At 44.0% G+C, this 17,685-nt stretch overlaps 1 protein-coding gene across 2 annotated transcripts in view; it reads right to left on the reverse strand.

Annotated features, from left to right (window-relative positions):
- Positions 1 to 9,214: 9,214 nt before the first annotated feature.
- The window catches only part of LOC144766801 (uncharacterized), a 1,464,990-nt gene continuing 1,456,519 nt past the window's right edge, over positions 9,215 to 17,685 (reverse strand). For both annotated transcript variants that reach the window (XM_078650533.1, XM_078650530.1), the window contains one exon: positions 9,215 to 9,912. In XM_078650533.1, the coding sequence (XP_078506659.1) occupies positions 9,824 to 9,912 (89 nt within the window). In that variant the 3' untranslated portion in view covers positions 9,215 to 9,823. The remainder of the gene's footprint in view (positions 9,913 to 17,685) is intronic.

The following is a 17,685-nucleotide window of genomic DNA, read 5'->3' on the forward strand; positions in this document are numbered from 1 at the left end:
TGTTTCAACGTGAATTCAAATTCTGTCATTTGTTGGTTGAGCTCATCTAGTCTGATTTTGAGGTCCTCGGTTGACATATATGTGTTTAGTTTTACCTCGATCTTTCCAATATCAATTTTTAGTTCCTGTGTGATTCTGGTTGCTGTCTTTATAATTAGAACTAGCCAGTCCCTGGTACAGTGCCATGAGATTAATTACCACTCCTTTTTGAACTGCATGTCCGTCTGAAAAATAAAGGGTTCATTTTTTACGATCAAGCCTGGTGGTCCCATCTTGTTCCTCAGGTATTCCGTCATTATCAGACCATGTAGAGCTGCCTTTATCTGGTTGCGTCTTAATTTCACCAGTTCGTTCCAGTCATCAATATTTGGGCCGGTTTCAGGGTTGCTAAGTCCTTCAAAGGGGTTTACTGCAGTCAGGATTCTGTCAATTTCGTCTTCGCCAAAGGTTAGGCCCTTTTTCCCAACAAGCTTATTAATAAGCAAATGGTGAGGTTCCAGGTGACTGCACCTGCATGAACTACCCGCTACATGGGTAACCATTAGGTGACATATATTTTTTGTCTTTCTACAGGTCATTGTGCTTGTAGCAGACCGCTGTAGGCACACTTAGCCTATTTCAAGTAAAATTCACTTTTTTGTAAATACACAGTTTTATGTAGTTGAAGACGTGAGTAGGGAAGGGAGTCTGTGCCCCCGTCCTGAAGAAGGAGCTTGTCTCCGAAACATGTCGACACAAAAGCACATCAGAGGTCCTGTTCATTAATACAACAGGTTGACCTCGCACTGCACTTTCTTTTAACAGTACCAGCCAGAGTACAGAATAAAAAAATTTCTTTACCACTCTAGTGCCAGGTACTTTTTAACTTTTTTCACCACACTCCCTACTCACTTTAAAAACATAACCCACACACTGTACACCACACATAGCCAATACCTTAAGTGCTCCCACGTAGCCGTCGGTCGCAGCACGCCGCATCCCGATAGAGGGGTGCGAAGACCCCGATGATGAAGCATGACACCAAGGGGCCTTTTGGTGTGTGAGGGGTATTTTCACAAACACTGAGTGCTTCAATACTCATTTGATCACTCTCTCTTCCCATTAAGTGTTGGATTTCTTTTGTTTATTTAAATACCAAGTGGAGCATAAATCCAACGATTGGCTCTACCTCCTTCCTTTGTTCTTGTTATAGTCTAGGCAGCGTGCAGCTGCGGGAGTTATACCCTTTACTCTCTTCACAACACATAATCACATACACTAGGTACCTGTAGACCACAGCGGTCGCGAAATATGGAGGACGAACATGGCCTAACCTTTGGCGAAGACGAAATTGACAGAATCCTGACTGCAGTAAACCCCTTTGAAGGACTTAGCAACCCTGAAACCGGCCCAAATATTGATGACTGGAACGAACTGGTGAAATTAAGACGCAACCAGATAAAGGCAGCTCTACATGGTCTGATAATGACGGAATACCTGAGGAACAAGATGGGACCACCAGGCTTGATCGTAAAAAATGAACCCTTTATTTTTCAGACGGACATGCAGTTCAAAAAGGAGTGGTAATTAATCTCATGGCACTGTACCAGGGACTGGCTAGTTCTAATTATAAAGACAGCAACCAGAATCACACAGGAACTAAAAATTGATATTGGAAAGATCGAGGTAAAACTAAACACATATATGTCAACCGAGGACCTCAAAATCAGACTAGATGAGCTCAACCAACAAATGACAGAATTTGAATTCACGTTGAAACAGAGCAAACTCAATAAATTGAGCAAGGATAAAGACAAATTTACACCTGAAGGAACCTATCCGTACACCAAAGCTGACTATGTATCCACGAAAAATGATACAGACAGTGATGGGTCAGACATCAGTTCCGCCAGCTCAAATTCCAGCGGAGGCAAAAGGAACCGCCAAAATAGAGGAGGATGGAGACAAAGGAGACAACAGTTCCCAAGACAACGAGGGTGGAGAGGTTACCCACCCCAATATCCACAATACATGGGACCAACACCATTCCAGCCATTCCAGTTCAATCACCCGACAGACGCCCAAGGTTTTCCACAATGGAACCAAGACTTCAACGGAGGCTTCTATGGTCCACAACCTTTTTTAGGCTCCCGCCTAGGGACACGGGGGAAGAACCGGAAAGGCAACAATGTCACATGGGAAGAGGCAGACCAAGGGAATCCCCGGCAAACCAGGAGCATGACAGGCTCCTTGCCCAACCAAGCATCAACCAGCAACCAGAGAGGGACTTAGTGGTAAATTTAACTTCCAAACCTCTAACGAGTATCCAACGACAGGTACTGAATAAAGGCTTGGGATTTGTACCAACGCAGAGACCGGACATGTTTAAGGTGAACCTAGAGATGAAGGAATTTGTACGAAAATTGAAACTACAGGCCTTCTTTGCAGACAAACCACCACAAGCATTGACAACTGATACAGGTCTGAGACCTAAGTCTACTTTTACCCCTCCAGACTCAGTACTCCCTATTGAGTTACTTGCCTTTGAAAAAGCGGTCATGACAGAGGTCAATAAATTGGATGTGTCCTCCACACGCACCTTCCATAACACAACTAAGGAAGAACAGCTAGCCTTGAAAACCCTATCTGAAGATACAAGCATAGTTATAAAGCCAGCGGATAAGGGGGGAGCCATAGTATTACAATCCACTGAATATTATGACAACGAGTGTCTGAGACTCCTGTCGAATAGACGCAACTACATGGTCCTACAACAAGACCCAACAGAAAACCTGAGGACCAAAATCGGAGGGATGATTGAGGAAGGCCTAACACATGATTGGTTGAGCAAAAAGGAAGGAGAATTCCTGGAGCAGAAAAAACCACGCATCCCATATTTTTACAGTATTCCTAAGATCCACAAGGATCTTAACCAACCCCCTGGCCGACCAATAGTCTCAGGCATTGGCTCAATTTTAGAACCACTGTCGAAATTCGCTGATGCCTTCCTGAGACCTCTAGTACAATCTACAAATACCTACCTAAAGGACACAAAGGCCGTTTTACAACTACTGCAGGAAACAACATTTGACCCAAACACCCAACTTCTGTTGTCCCTCGATGTGGAGAGCCTCTACACCAGCCTTCCCCATGATGAAACATTGATGATTATTGAGGAGGTGCTTTTTTCCACACCATGGAATTATCAAACGCCACGAGGATTGGTTCTGGAATGCATTTCTCTGGCTTTACAAAAAAACTTTTTTCAGTATAAGAATACGATCTATCAACAATGCCATGGGACCAGCATGGGAAGCACCTTTGCTCCGAGCCTGGCTGGTCTCTATGTGCACCATCTTGAGACAAGCAGGATCCTCCATGAGCAAAATCCATACAGGTCGAATATAAAATGCTGGAAGAGGTATATCGACGACATCCTGGTCATCTGGGAAGGCGATCGCCTGTCCGCTGAGAATTTTTTGGAATGGCTCAACAACCAAAACTCCTTCCTGAAATTCACGAGCACCATTTCAGACCAAACATTAGTGCTCCTAGACCTCAATATTTACGCAGAGGCGGGGGTGTTAAAAACAACCACTCACTTTAAACCAACCTCTAGAAACTGTCTATTGAGTTATGACAGTTTTCATCCTCGACACCTTCGGGAGAACCTGCCATATGGTCAGTTTCTACGCCTAAGGCGCAACTGTACAGACATGTCCCAATTCAAGAGACAGGCGGATGACCTGAAAGATAAACTCAAACTACGAGAGTATCCCAACAGGATTATCAACAAAGCTTTTAAGAGGGCAAAAAACAATAACAGAGAGGCTTTGGTAGAGGAACGAATTAAGGATCCCACAGAAAACAAACGACCCATCTGTGTAACGACGTTCAACACAATGTCCAACGAAGTGTCCAAACTTGTTAACAAACATTGGAGGATACTAACAAGTGGTGAACTAGACCTGGAAAAACCAATGTTTGCACATCACAGGGGACGCAACCTCAAAGACATATTGGTACACACCAGACCAAAACCAACGACTGCGTCCTCACAACCATCCATAAGCATCCAGGGACATTTTCCATGCAGAAACTGCAGCAGCTGTCACCTGACAGAAAAAAGCACCAAACTCAACTTCAGCAATGGCTCCACATGGGAACAATGGAGATTCACGAATTGCAATTCCAAAAACGTGATCTACCTTATAAAGTGCCCATACAACCTTGAGTATGTGGGCATGACTACACGAGCCATCAAAACACGAATGAATGAACATAAGAGTAATGTGCGTTGTAAAAAAAGTACAACGAAAATGGCTACGCATTTTTTGACATCCCAACACTGCGTCAACGACTTAAAATGGACTATCATTGAACAATTACCCTCTGAAGTGGGTCTTTTTCAAAAAGAACAACGGTGGGTGTTCCGTTTGGGTACCCATCTGAATGGGCTTAACGATGATGTCCCATGGAGTCAACTGTCAGCGTAAGAGACTATCAAGGAACTTGATTGTGCAAAACCTACATTGTTACACTGATCAGTGCTGACTCTAAGTGATAGTTTCCGCCAGGCAAAATATGGAGACTATGAATCCAAATCTGAAATCTGTCATTATGCATATGGGTCTCTTCGCCTTTATTTACCCCTCGAAACTCGTTTTCATTACTCGGACAACAGTAACATCGAAAACTCTAATGCAACACGCGCACTGTAGACATTCATGAAATGACAGTGTCCGTCAAAAAATAGGGAGACTATGCGTCCAAATCAGAAATCTGTCAATAAACATATGGCTATCTTCTCCTTTATTTACCCCTCGAAACCCGTTTCATTACTCGGACAACAGTAACATTGAAAACTCTAATGCAGCACGCGAACTATAGACATTCAACCTGACATGCGTGTGTCACATGCGCATGCGCTAGGAACGAACACAACATCTCCCAATACGCATGCGCCCAGGAACAGTGGTAGGCAGGCGCGCAAGTTCAGGATCAACCACCGGCGCATACAGACGCTGATCCTATGTTAACGCGTATGTAACATACAGATGCCGTGTATGGCTACATAGCGGAATACCCATACATGGAAATAGTTTTCCTTCCGCCCAATTAGTGAAACGGACTATAAATAACCATGACCGCTACCTGACTCCACACCAGCGGAGCAGCGTGCGGGGTAAGGCGGTGATCAGAGCGTCCTGACTTTGTGAGTATGATATTGAAGAAGCACTAATATGCCACGATCATCTGAACCCATCTATATAAGTAAGTGTTACAGAATGAATTATAAAAGCTGCATCATTCTTCACTGCAGATAGCCATTGGAGCAGCACCCCGACGTTCCTATTTTGCTCATGAAGCCTACAACCAAGCTTCACAAGTATGAATACAACTTACAGTAAAATCCTAGTTTCTATGTGTTTTATGTTGTATGTGTTGTGAGTCCCCCTTTTTCCCAACAAGCTTATTAATAAGCAAATGGTGAGGTTCCAGGTGACTGCACCTGCATGAACTACCCGCTACATGGGTAACCATTAGGTGACATATATTTTTTGTCTTTCTACAGGTCATTGTGCTTGTAGCAGACCGCTGTAGGCACACTTAGCCTATTTCAAGTAAAATTCACTTTTTTGTAAATACACAGTTTTATGTAGTTGAAGACGTGAGTAGGGAAGGGAGTCTGTGCCCCCGTCCTGAAGAAGGAGCTTGTCTCCGAAACATGTCGACACAAAAGCACATCAGAGGTCCTGTTCATTAATACAACAGGTTGACCTCGCCCTGCACTTTCTTTTAACAGTACCAGCCAGAGTACAGAATAAAAATTTTTCTTTACCACTCTAGTGCCAGGTACTTTTTAACTTTTTTCACCACACTCCCTACTCACTTTAAAAACATAACCCACACACTGTACACCACACATAGCCAATACCTTAAGTGCTCCCACGTAGCCGTCGGTCGCAGCACGCCGCATCCCGATAGAGGGGTGCGAAGACCCCGATGATGAAGCATGACACCAAGGGGCCTTTTGGTGTGTGAGGGGTATTTTCACAAACACTGAGTGCTTCAATACTCATTTGATCACTCTCTCTTCCCATTAAGTTCTGAACTCTACGGCAGGCCCCCAGAGTATGGACATTCTCCTGACACGACTCCTCATGATGTGCCATGATTGTCTGGTAAATAAGCATAAGTGTAATCTCAGAAGGTGGCAAATCAGACTGATTATATTGCGTTATAGGGGCTGCAGCTTGCTTGCACACCCCTGAACCATGCAAAGCAGTCAAGGAATTATCAGAAAACGAGAGTCAGTGCACTTTAGGGCCCTCACTCACAGGATCCCGAGCATTCTGACCATCCACCTTACGGACTGTGCAGGGATGCCGCGGAGACACCTCACTCACAACATCACTCTGCCGCCAGTCCCCAATGTCACTACCATCATCCGTCCATTCAGGGTCATGCTCATCCTCATCCAGAGATGAGCCCGTATGTTCAGAAAGAGAGAAAAACTTATCACCTTCAAGCTCTTTAGAGGACTCATTTCCATCAATGCACAGCGACCGGTACCATCTATTGCCTTGACAACAGATATGCTGGGAGAGCACAAAGAGCTTGAGATTTTATCAACTGGCTGGACTACAGTTCCCAGATTTCCATTCACCGGAATACTTGAACTAGAACCAGAATCCTCTTTCTGAGGGCTCAGGACCGGGCAATTCAAAATAGTCCCCTGTTGCTCAATCAGAGATATCTTGCCAATCTTGCCATGTGAGGGAATCACGTTTACCACAGATACAGAGTCCGATGTTAGTGGCACCACCCCTATTTCCACCTCGGCGACTTTCACCGTACCCGCAGATGCTTGGCTGACTGCTACAGCCACAGCAGTGGTTTTTAACTTTGCGTGAAAATGTTTGAAGAGAGCCGGCACTGTCTTACCGCTTCCTTTGGAGCTAACCTGGTTGCGAACCGTGCCTCCATCTCCAGCCGTTTTCTCGCCACTCCGCCCTGCCTGCGAGGTATTTCCTGAATCATTCATGAAGATAGCCTCGACCGGTACTGTACTAAACCCAGAACTAGAATGTGAAGAATATAGAACACATTGGAAAGGTCACTTAAAATCTTTCTGCAATCAGGAAATCGCAATATAGAGATAGTTATATCGCTAATCTAATCTCATACACTGTATATATTGTGTTTACAGTATATTTTGTTTTTCTGTATCTTTAGGGTTATATACTTAAATTATGTCATATCGCTTTGTATAGCCTTACTTTACAGGATTTATCTCCTTTCTACCTTATACTATGTAAAGCGCTCTGATACCCATGGGTCTTGTTCGTGCTATACAAAACTCTTTAAATAAATAAAATAAATGACCTCTGGGCTGTTTGCTGATGCTGCGGCCGCTGCCGCGGACCGAGCCCTTGCTGCCAATGCTGCCTTGGAAACAATCTTTGGAGCCATACTTCCACTCTGAAGCCTCCAGAAGCCTTGTACACGGAAGGCGGAACAATGACACGTTGATAGTAAGTACCGCACTGGAAAACGCCAAAGCCGGTACTTGCTGCTGCAGGACTCCGGGGTCGATAAACAGGTAATAGCTCTGAGCATGCCACTTCTTCAATCCAATCTCCCGACTTTGCAAGGAGAGATAGCCTGTAAACTGCACAGATGTTCCTAGAATTGATGGTCTGTACATGGCCATCCTATGTCCAAGCATCAATAATGTCTAGATTGTCAAATAGAGAGTGGGTTGCTGTATGTTCAAAATGTCTCATGGGGTAACAGTCAGCCATATCTAGCATCTCTAGATGCTTTCTCAGAACAGATGGGATATCAATTAAATGTAATTGAGATCAATCTTCACACTAACTCGTTTTACATGAGCAAACATTTTTGTAGCATATCACTATAATCAGCAATAAGCCACACATACGCCAATGAAAACCATTTGCTGGACCTTTCTTTGCTTCTTTTGTTTCACCACTACAAACTGACATATTCCATATAGGCATTTCCAGCTACCATATAACATTGTGCAGAAGGACTACACCCCTTGATGGAAGTTGTTTATTTCGAATTTCTATTTATAAGTACTTTCAATTATTAATGAATCTCATAATATTTGTGATAGCACTATAGTGAACAACAATATCATAATAATGTTTATCATATAAATATGGACATGCCAATCATCACAACATTTTATAACTACACGTGTGAGCCGGTCGGTGGTGGCTAAATTACTTAAAGTTAATAATGTTGTCACTATAAAGTAGGGCAGAATAATGGCTGATAATTCTTTTAAATTGGTTGATGGAGGTCAAAGAGCAATAATTATTCAGCTAGATTCAACCTACTAATTACAGAAAGAGATTATCATGCTATTTAGCCCAAGCTTTAAGATTGAGGGGATGATGTATACTTTTGTTGTGAACAGCTATGGGTTTTGGGGTGTAAAATAATTGCACACAATAACATAATAATGAAGGGATCATTAAGAGTGGTCTTCAACCACTCCTTCTCTGTCCAAGTTCTATCTGGGAAGGCCCAAGGAGGGAGCATTGTTGGACCTCTAGGTTTCCTGCAAAGGGAATTTCCACTCCACTTACCATTTGATGACTGTAATCAAGCTTTAAATTGGAAGAATGCACATTTGTTCCTAGACTTCATTTAAAAAAAGTAGCAGAATGGCCTTTGGTCACAGGATCTTGTTTTCTGCTTTGAGGTCTCCCGGACCACGCACCAGTGGAAATACAGCTCGGACGACCAAACCCGGGGTGCAAGGAATCTGGTGCTTCAATGCCTAGCGGCTTAAGAAGGAGTCCCTAGTAACCACCCCCGTACAGTTATGTGGGACTACTTTGACCTCAATTAACACGCAGTAGAAGCACTTGTCAGCCTTTTGGAGGCCTTTAAAATGGTGATCCATGGTCGTTCATTTGCAGCAGTACGTTGCCTAGACGAACGAGAGAGTGAAAAATAAATCACTTTACTAGAAACCCAGATCCTTAACTTAGGACTCTACCACCTTAGTACCCATGAGCCCAGGACCAACTAGTTATAGTGTCTCACTTGCCCTCCTGCTCACTCACAGAGGAACAAATGATTAGACACCCCAGAACACAACACTCTCGACTCTCTCAGGAATCGTGGTTGCAAGAATCGCCCTTTCGCTCACACTCTTGTACTTGTCCACAATAAGATCTGACAGAGACACGAAAAAGTTTAAAATATTTATTTTAACTAATGTGCTTTAATATGCAATGTACGTGGCACAATAAGCAGAAAAATACATAACAAAAAAGCGGTCAGCATAGCAAGTAGTCCATAAATCATGAAAGGAGCTGTCATTTTAAAAGGACAGTTTAGCCTAATCTCCCTCCCCTTGTATAGAATCAGAATTAATATGTATCACAAGATCTCTGGGCGTTATCTGTAGACCTCATACCTCAGTCTATAGATGCTAGATCTACATCATAAGTGCTGTGCTGCTCTTCTCACTGGAAAGATCCCTCTCCAAGTGTCTGCCACCTATTTGTGTATTCCAATCAGACCAAAGTACAGTAGAGTGTGAACACAGTGATAGGTTCTCATGTGAAAACGTCAAAAGAAGCATTCGTAAAATAAACTTTTGTAGTAACACGCACAAAGCAGTGGACAATCTGCATTATGCTCATGCCAACTTAGAGAAGACGACAATGCCCCCATGAGCCATGTGACAAATATGTGTGGCTTTTTATATACATATTCCCAAACATAAGTTGTATATAGTCATAATTTCTTCAGTATGCTGAGTGGGAAGACTCTTTTGTTCTGTTATTTTACCATCTTAGACTTCATGATTCTCTATTTTGAAGGATGGGATCTTCTGCAGTACTAGTGTACTCAGCATTTCAAAAGTCAGGTAGAAATTGACATCTGTAGAAAGAATGGGAAAGTAATTATTTTGCATTAAGTCACTGTCTATTGAGTTTCATAAGACTATTTATAACAATACTTTATGGCAAGAGTGATAATGGTAAACACAAGGAGATTATGGACGATGAGCTAAAGATAATGATGGATTCAATCCAGATTTGTGACTGGGGGTGAGTGTCTGAAAAGTTTCAGCACTCCTTCCACCATCTCCTTGTGTTTGCTTTGTTCGCTTTAAGTTGGCAGGGTATGCCCAAACGTGGGTCCCTTTCTCACTTCAAAAAGGGGGTGGTGATGGACAGAGTATCTGAGTTAATCAGAACACTCCTACCCAGTCAACAGATCAGGGCTTGATCCATCACCGTTTTTTAGCTTACTGCACCATCCCAGTTCAGAACCTGGCTATATGCAAATTAGTCTGTCCCTGGCCCAGTGCATCATGGGAACAGGGCAGACCAAACTACCAAGCCAATTCTTCACTGGAAAGGAAACAAGCTTCCGGGGACCGGTTTCTGGCATTACAGCCGTCTTCGGCCCGGCTTGCTTGAATCCTGATGGTGCAATGAGCAAGGGACTCATGTCTGAGCATACCCTTCCACACTCATGGTGGCCAAAATAATTACAAAAAGGGGGGTGGTGATGGACAGAGTATCTGAGTTAATCAGAACACTCCTACCCAGTCAACAGATCAGGGCTTGATCCATCACCGTTTTTTAGCTCACTGCACCATCCCAGTTCAGAACCTGGCTATATGCAAATTAGTCTGTCCCTGGCCCAGTGCATCATGGGAACAGGGCAGACCAAACTACCAAGCCAATTCTTCACTGGAAAGGAAACAAGCTTCCGGGGACCGGTTTTTGGCATTACAGCCGTCTTCGGCCCGGCTTGCTTGAATCCTGATGGTGCAATGAGCAAGGGACTCATGTCTGAGCATACCCTTCCACACTCATGGTGGCCAAAATAATTACAAAAAGCACTGGATTCATGCTAGCCTGGCTGATGAGGGGTTTTATCCTGAAACTAGTCCCAGGATGCTTGTTTTCAGTCCAGGGAAGAAGAGACTTGTTAGTTGGGGTTGGTCTGTTCCCCTGAGGCATTGGGTCAAGACTGATTTGCATATAGCTTGGTCTGAACTGGGGTGGCAAAGTGGGCTAAAGAATGATGATCGATTCCGCCAAGATCTGTGACTGGGGGTGAGTGTCTGAAAAGTTTCAGTGCTCCATCCATTATTATCTTGTATTTGCTTTGTTTGCCCTAAGTTGACAGAGTATGTCCAGATGTTGGTCCCTTGCTCACTTTGCCACTGGATTCAAGCTATCCTGGCTCATGAGGGGTGTTACACCGAAACCGGTCCAGGGATGCTTGTTTACAGTCCATGGAAGACCAGATTTGGTAGTTCAGGCTGGAATGTTCCCATGAGGCACGGGGTCAAGTCTGATTTGCATATGGCTGGGTCTGAACTGGGGTGGTGAAGTGAGCTAAAGATCGATGATGGGTTAAATCCAGACCTGTGACTGGGGGTGAGTGGATGAAAAGTTTCAGCACTCCGTCCAGCATCTTCATGTGTTTACATTGACCGCCCTAAGTTGGCAGTGTATGCGCAGATGTGGGCCCCATGCTCACTCTGCCATTTGATTCAAGCTAGCCTGGCTGATTAGGGGTGTTACCCTGAAACCGGTCCCAGGATGCTTGTTTTCGGTCCAAGGAAGACCTGGCTTGGCAGTTTGGGCTGGAGGATTCCCATGAGGCACAAGGTCAAATCTGATTTGCATATGGCTGGGTCTAAATTTGGGTGGTAATCTGAGCTAAAGAACAATGATGGATTCAACCCACATCTGTGACTGGGGGTGAATGTCTAAAATGTTTCCGCACTTCGTTTGATCATCTCCTTGTGTTTGCTTTGTTTGCCCTAAGTGGCAGGGTATGCCCAGCCATGTGTCCCTTGCTCACTTTGCCATTGGATTCAAGCTAGCCTGGCTGATGAGGGGTGTTACCCCAAAACTGGTCCCAGGATGCTTGTTTCCGGTCCAGGGAAGACTTGTCTTGGCTGTTCGGGCTGGACTGTTCCCATGAGGCTCAGGGTCAAGTCTGATTTGCATATGGCTGGATCTGAACTGGGGTGATTCAACACAGATCTGTGGCTGGCAGTGAGTGACTGAAAAGATTCAGCACTCCGTCCATCATCTCATTGTGTTTGCAAGAGTGAAAATGCTGCCATATGAGCCATCAATTTTTCCTGGCCACTGATAAAACTAAAGATGTGGGCCTGTTTACGAGTCAGTTGCGTATTCTGCTCTGTGCATAAACCCCTGTTTAGACACGGTCGGAATTACGATTTGGAGGTACTTGACATATCAGTAAATTATCAGATGCATTAAATGCCTCAACCTTCAAGTTTCGGAAGTACAAACCTGCTGTAATTTAATGGAGCATAAGAATACAGTATTTACCATATCATGCGGATTTTGCTGTGTTAAACACATAAATCCGCAAGTCATTCCCAAAAACTCACAATAGGTGCGATTTAGTGGACCTAATAAATTACGTAGCCTGTGGTATCGTTATTTATCAAGTAAGATGAATAGCACCTATAGTCGAAATCAGGGCCTAAGAGCACTAGAACTAATACACATGTATACACTTTCATTACTCTTGCATCCATTTCACTTCTCCAGTATTCAGTACAGATCACTTTGCATCAAATACTGGGAGGTGTTGACAGTTTAGGCCTCACAAAGGACTCACAAAGCCTCACAAAGCATAGTTGAAAGCCAATATAGCTGATTCTGCTCCAGTCGAACACCCTTTGTAAGATGCTGCTCTTTTATGTTTTGATAATGGGCAGATCATAATCAAATGGTGGTGCCTTTAGAAGTTTTCTTGCCATGCACAACTCCATCACTGGCTCCCATGAAAGTGCATTAATAATTGGCACTGTGGGCCTACAGCACTGGGGATCCTTACTGTGGGAGTGGACTGGGGAGGGATGCACTCCTGACTCTAAAAGAGGGTGCAGCTGACCTATTGACTCTCATGAAAGATGCCCTTGTGCAGACGTTTGTTTTAACACCTGAAGAGTACTAATCAATAACAATCCTAGGCTGAACTTGTAGACGTCCTTATGAAAGCATTGGAGAGCTGGGTGAAAGACAATACAATCACTAGTTATGATAAGCTTTATAATCTGATCATGAATAAGCACATCATAAGAAATTGTCATTCAGAGTTATACCAGCATTTAGTGGATGCCAAGTTGTCTGGTCAGAAGTCCCAGCTTGGTAAGGCAGTTGACCTGTAGGTGTGCATTAAGGTGTCTATAAAATTCCAGGAGTTGACCCTAATGAAGTAGATTCAGCCCCCTTTCAAGGAAAGAGTGGAGCAACAATGATATATACAAGGCGTTCACAAATCCCCCAGATGTCTGTTGAAGAGGGTGAGTCCTGTGTCTGGGCCAAACCCAAGTGGGAAGGTTCCAAGGGGAAGAAAGCTTGTGACCCCATGAATGCTGAGTGTGCTTGGACTATCACAAGCCAGGACATAAGAAAGGAGACATAGTCTGTTCCAAGAAGTCTCCCACTGGTGGGTATTACCAAGGGGTTGCAAGTGTAGAAATTGAGGTGGAAGTTTGCCATGGGGAAACCAGGGGTTGGACTGAAGGCACCTTAGTCTCTGTGGGTCTGGTCTGGTGGATGTAGAAACACTGGTTCCTTACCTTCCAAAATGGTGAAGTACAGGAAATGGGCAATCATCAATGGTGCCAAGGTAGGGCTTTGAGGCATACAGGAGCAAGAATGACAATAGTGGTGGACTGGCTAATTTTCCCAGAGCAGATTATCGCATATACTCTCAATTGGGTAGTCAACACTGACAATGAGGGGATGTTTCATCCCATGCCAATGGTCACCTTAGAGTAGGGAGGGGTACTGGCCTAGAGAAGGTAGCTGTGATTCCAGCTGTCCCAGTGGAGTGTCTGTTAGGAAAAGACCAAGAAGCTTTTGCTGAGGTGTAAAAGAGGATTCACACAGAAATGTTAGGTCTGCCTGCGTGGGTGTGTGAGGCCAGAAGTCACAGAACACCTGTCAGGGAAGTCAAGGGAGCCTTAAGTCTGGAATAATAGCTTGTATTCCCACAACCAATATGAGTGCAAAAGGCATGGAAAACTTCCCAAGGCCCAGAAGGAATCTGACCCTCTGGGAGGATATTGAGCCTAAAGGGGAAGACTCTTTCTTGCAAGACCTGCTAGAACTCTTTGAGTTGCATGACGCAGGAGGACCCTCTGTAGTGTAGTTCCTATATTCCCAATAGGCTCTGTGCATTGGAATAACATAAACGGTAGTGTAGACGTGGGACTGAGGTCGACTAGGTCTCTACTGAATATGTTAGACTTAATTAGGTATGCCAGCTAGCTCAGAGGTCACTAGAAACTTTCTCGAATGAACAGGAATGAGTTAACTTTCCTGATTAGACAAGAAGGGATTAGTTTCTGACAACCGCTTAAACATGACAACTTTGCTCCCCCTAGAACAAGGAGTATATCTCCAGAGTCGTGTGAAAACAATAGACAGCTATTTCACTAAGTCAATCGTGCATGCTTAGTTTCACCAGAGTGCAGAGAAATAGAGAGACGTGCGTTTTCAATAACAGGTGTTATTTTATTGAGCAGTCCTCTTTCTCATGAAAGAGAAGTGAATTGCCACAATTGCAATACTTGTCATAAAGTAAAGTGCGTACAGTAAAAGGAGTATTATGAAATAATACTGTAAAAGCATTGATATGGTTTCTTAGCCATATGATACTTAAAACAGATAAAATATATACAATACATACAATGATAAAAGGTTGACTAAACGTGCTCAACTGGTGCTTCTAAGATACGCCTATCCCGGTGTACCTAACCTAAGCCTAGTACGTGGGAAGGAGTAAGTGAGCTGCAGTTTAAGTTAAGTTAGTTTTGCCAAGAATCTGAATCAAGAATTCTCTGAGGATCTAATCAGCTCCGTACCTTGGTCATAGAAAGAAGGAGGTCTTGTATCTCTTTCTCAGGACTCGATCTCTCAGCAACCCACAAGGGTGACTGGAAACACTGGAGCTGGATTTTCTCGGCAGGAGAACAGACAGCGTCTCTATCAGTGCGTCAAATGAGAGGGTCGGCTTCCTTCAGCACTCCCATCAGCTGGGCTTCGGATAAGTAGATAGCCGATCTGCTCCAAACCACCGTGTGTTTGCTTAAGGCAGAGGCTGGTATATTTATACCTGGAAGGTGCCGAGTTTGACGTAAGGTTAGACATAAGACGTCACTAAGAACTGTCACTAAGAACTGGCAGTTCTTTCAGCACTGACACTATTTCTTGGACAAATCAAAACAGAAGCAGGGGGAATTCCCGGGCTGCTGGAGGCTTGGTTTGTTTAAAGAACGCGTTGTACTTTCTAGGAGTCTATGGGAGTAGCCTTGCCGTATTTGGACTGCATTGGCTATGACTAAATATGGATATGATTCTTATGCCTTTATAAGGATATGATATATTATAACCACATACGGGCATGAATCGGGAATATTTAATTAGGGTCCTAGATCCGATTACAATACCTCCAGAGAAAAATTCTGTCAAGCACAGAGAACCTTTGAAGGCCTTCTTCGCCAGGCTGTAATCCAGGATCAGGTCAATACCAGTGGAACACATAGGATCTACTGGGAGGAAGGTGTTTTGTACATTGATGCTAGGGACCCAAAGCCTTGGGCAATCAGGGAATTGATGGTCTCACAACACTACAGGACCTTCCTCTTAAACATAACCTATGGTATTTCCTTCGCTAGGGATTTCGAGCTGACAAAAATCTGGGACAGATTGGCCAACCCCTTTTACTGCCCCAGATGTTTCAAAAGGTGAAGGAGTTCTGTCACTCCTGCACCACCTGTCAAGCTAGTGACAAGGCAGGAAGGCAAACCGAGGCTCCCTTAATGCTACTATCTTTGGTTGGGACTCCTGTTATGAGGGTGAGGATTGACATTGACAGTCCCTTGGACCCTAAAACTGCTTCAGGGAACAGGTTTATCCTGATGGTGGTAGACAATGCTACTGCGTACCCTGAAGCCACATCTCTGAGGATGGTGACTGTGCCCTTGGTGGCCGGGCCTTTGTTGGTGGTATCTTTACCAGAGTAGTGTTTCTCAAAGAAATTCTCTCAGACAGAGGGACAAACGTTATGCCAGTGTACTTGAACGCTATGAGTGTGGGTTGACTTATAAGTTCACCAACTTCTTATCACAGTTAAACCAATGGTTGTGTGGAGGGATTGAATAAGTTCTTAATTGGTATGATTATGGAGTTGTCTGAGGAACGAACCCCAAGTGGCAAGTGGGTTGTCCTCCTCCCAGGTCTGTCCTATTCCAATGCCTTTAATATGCCCACAGGAAAGTACCACAAAAGGGATTTGGCTTCAGCCCCTTTGAACTTTCGTATAGGCACACTATCAGAGATCCCTTTGGCCTTGTAGAAGAAGGGTGGTTGAAACTTCTGAAGAAAAACAAGTTTTGGCTGACTACATGAAGATGGCTAACAGGAACTTGTAGCACAACTAGGAGCTTATCAATCACTGGTCTGACCATAGTGCAACCTTGGTAGAATGCCAGCCAGGGCATACCTGTTGCTTGTGGAGCCTGTGGCTCCCATTGTCATCCAGAACAAATGGACTGAGTCCTACATGGAAGGTAAGAGATAGTTGAGGTCATCTACCTGGTGTGCCTTGGTAGCCCCACCCACCTGGAGTGCTAGAGGCACTCTTGTGGTATGACACCCTGTGATGACCTTTGACTATCATTATTTTAATTGTCTTTAGTGTGTTATATTATCCTATCCTGAATATACAATGTCCTGCATATGCCTTGCTTCTGTTAAAGGTTTATTTCTTGTAATCTTGTAGTCTTTCAGTGGGAGCTGTCATGGAGTAGAACAGCCTTGCTAAGAACAGTACGTGTGGGATGTGCATTTGAAAGCATGAGACGGAGAGAGAGGTGTGGAATGTACTTTTTGGTTTCTAAGTGCATTATTATGAGCAGTGGTGCACAAATGTGCTCTGTGTTGTACATTGGTAGTATTAGAAAGTTCTTACTATTGGCTTTGACATGGCCTCATGTCATCCTGAATACTGACTCTGCCTGGCTTGATCTTTATCTGCTCGCACAGCAACGCTTGCAAGTTGTTTGGGTTAATCGCGTTCAAGGATTGTTTTTGTGAGAGATTGTTTAATGTACCCTGGAAGGCTTTTGTGAGCTTTGTCAAGATAAAGGCTGGAACATGCAAGATTGTAGAGGGAACATGAGAACTCCTTCCTACCATGGAATTCTTGCTTTGAAGCTGGTCAGGCATGGTAAGATTCCTCTGGCCCAGGGGGAAGTTTTCTCAAACCTTTTAGTGCGAGTTTTGAGACTATAAAGCTGGTGTTTGTTGACAGTTGAGTTGGGTGCTCACTTACAGAGTAGACATACTACTGTAAGACAAACGGAACTTGACCCCAGGTCGAGAGTCAAAGCCAGCTGTGAAAGGGCTCCCCAGTGAGAATTGGCAAGGATGTAGAGTGAACAATCGGGTGAGGTGATTTGTTTCAGACCAGTGCCATTGTGATGCGTGGATCCAGTGGCTGTGTTCATTTGAGGTGTTTGAGCTTTGATTATTGCCATTGCGATATGTGGCCAGTGGCTTTGATCATTTGAGGTGTTTTCTTTGTGATGTGTGACTAAGTGAGGTGCACATCCAAAGTAATAATTTGATGTATCTA

This window comes from Lissotriton helveticus, chromosome 7 (assembly GCF_964261635.1).
Source record: "Lissotriton helveticus chromosome 7, aLisHel1.1, whole genome shotgun sequence".
NCBI lineage: Eukaryota > Metazoa > Chordata > Amphibia > Caudata > Salamandridae > Lissotriton > Lissotriton helveticus.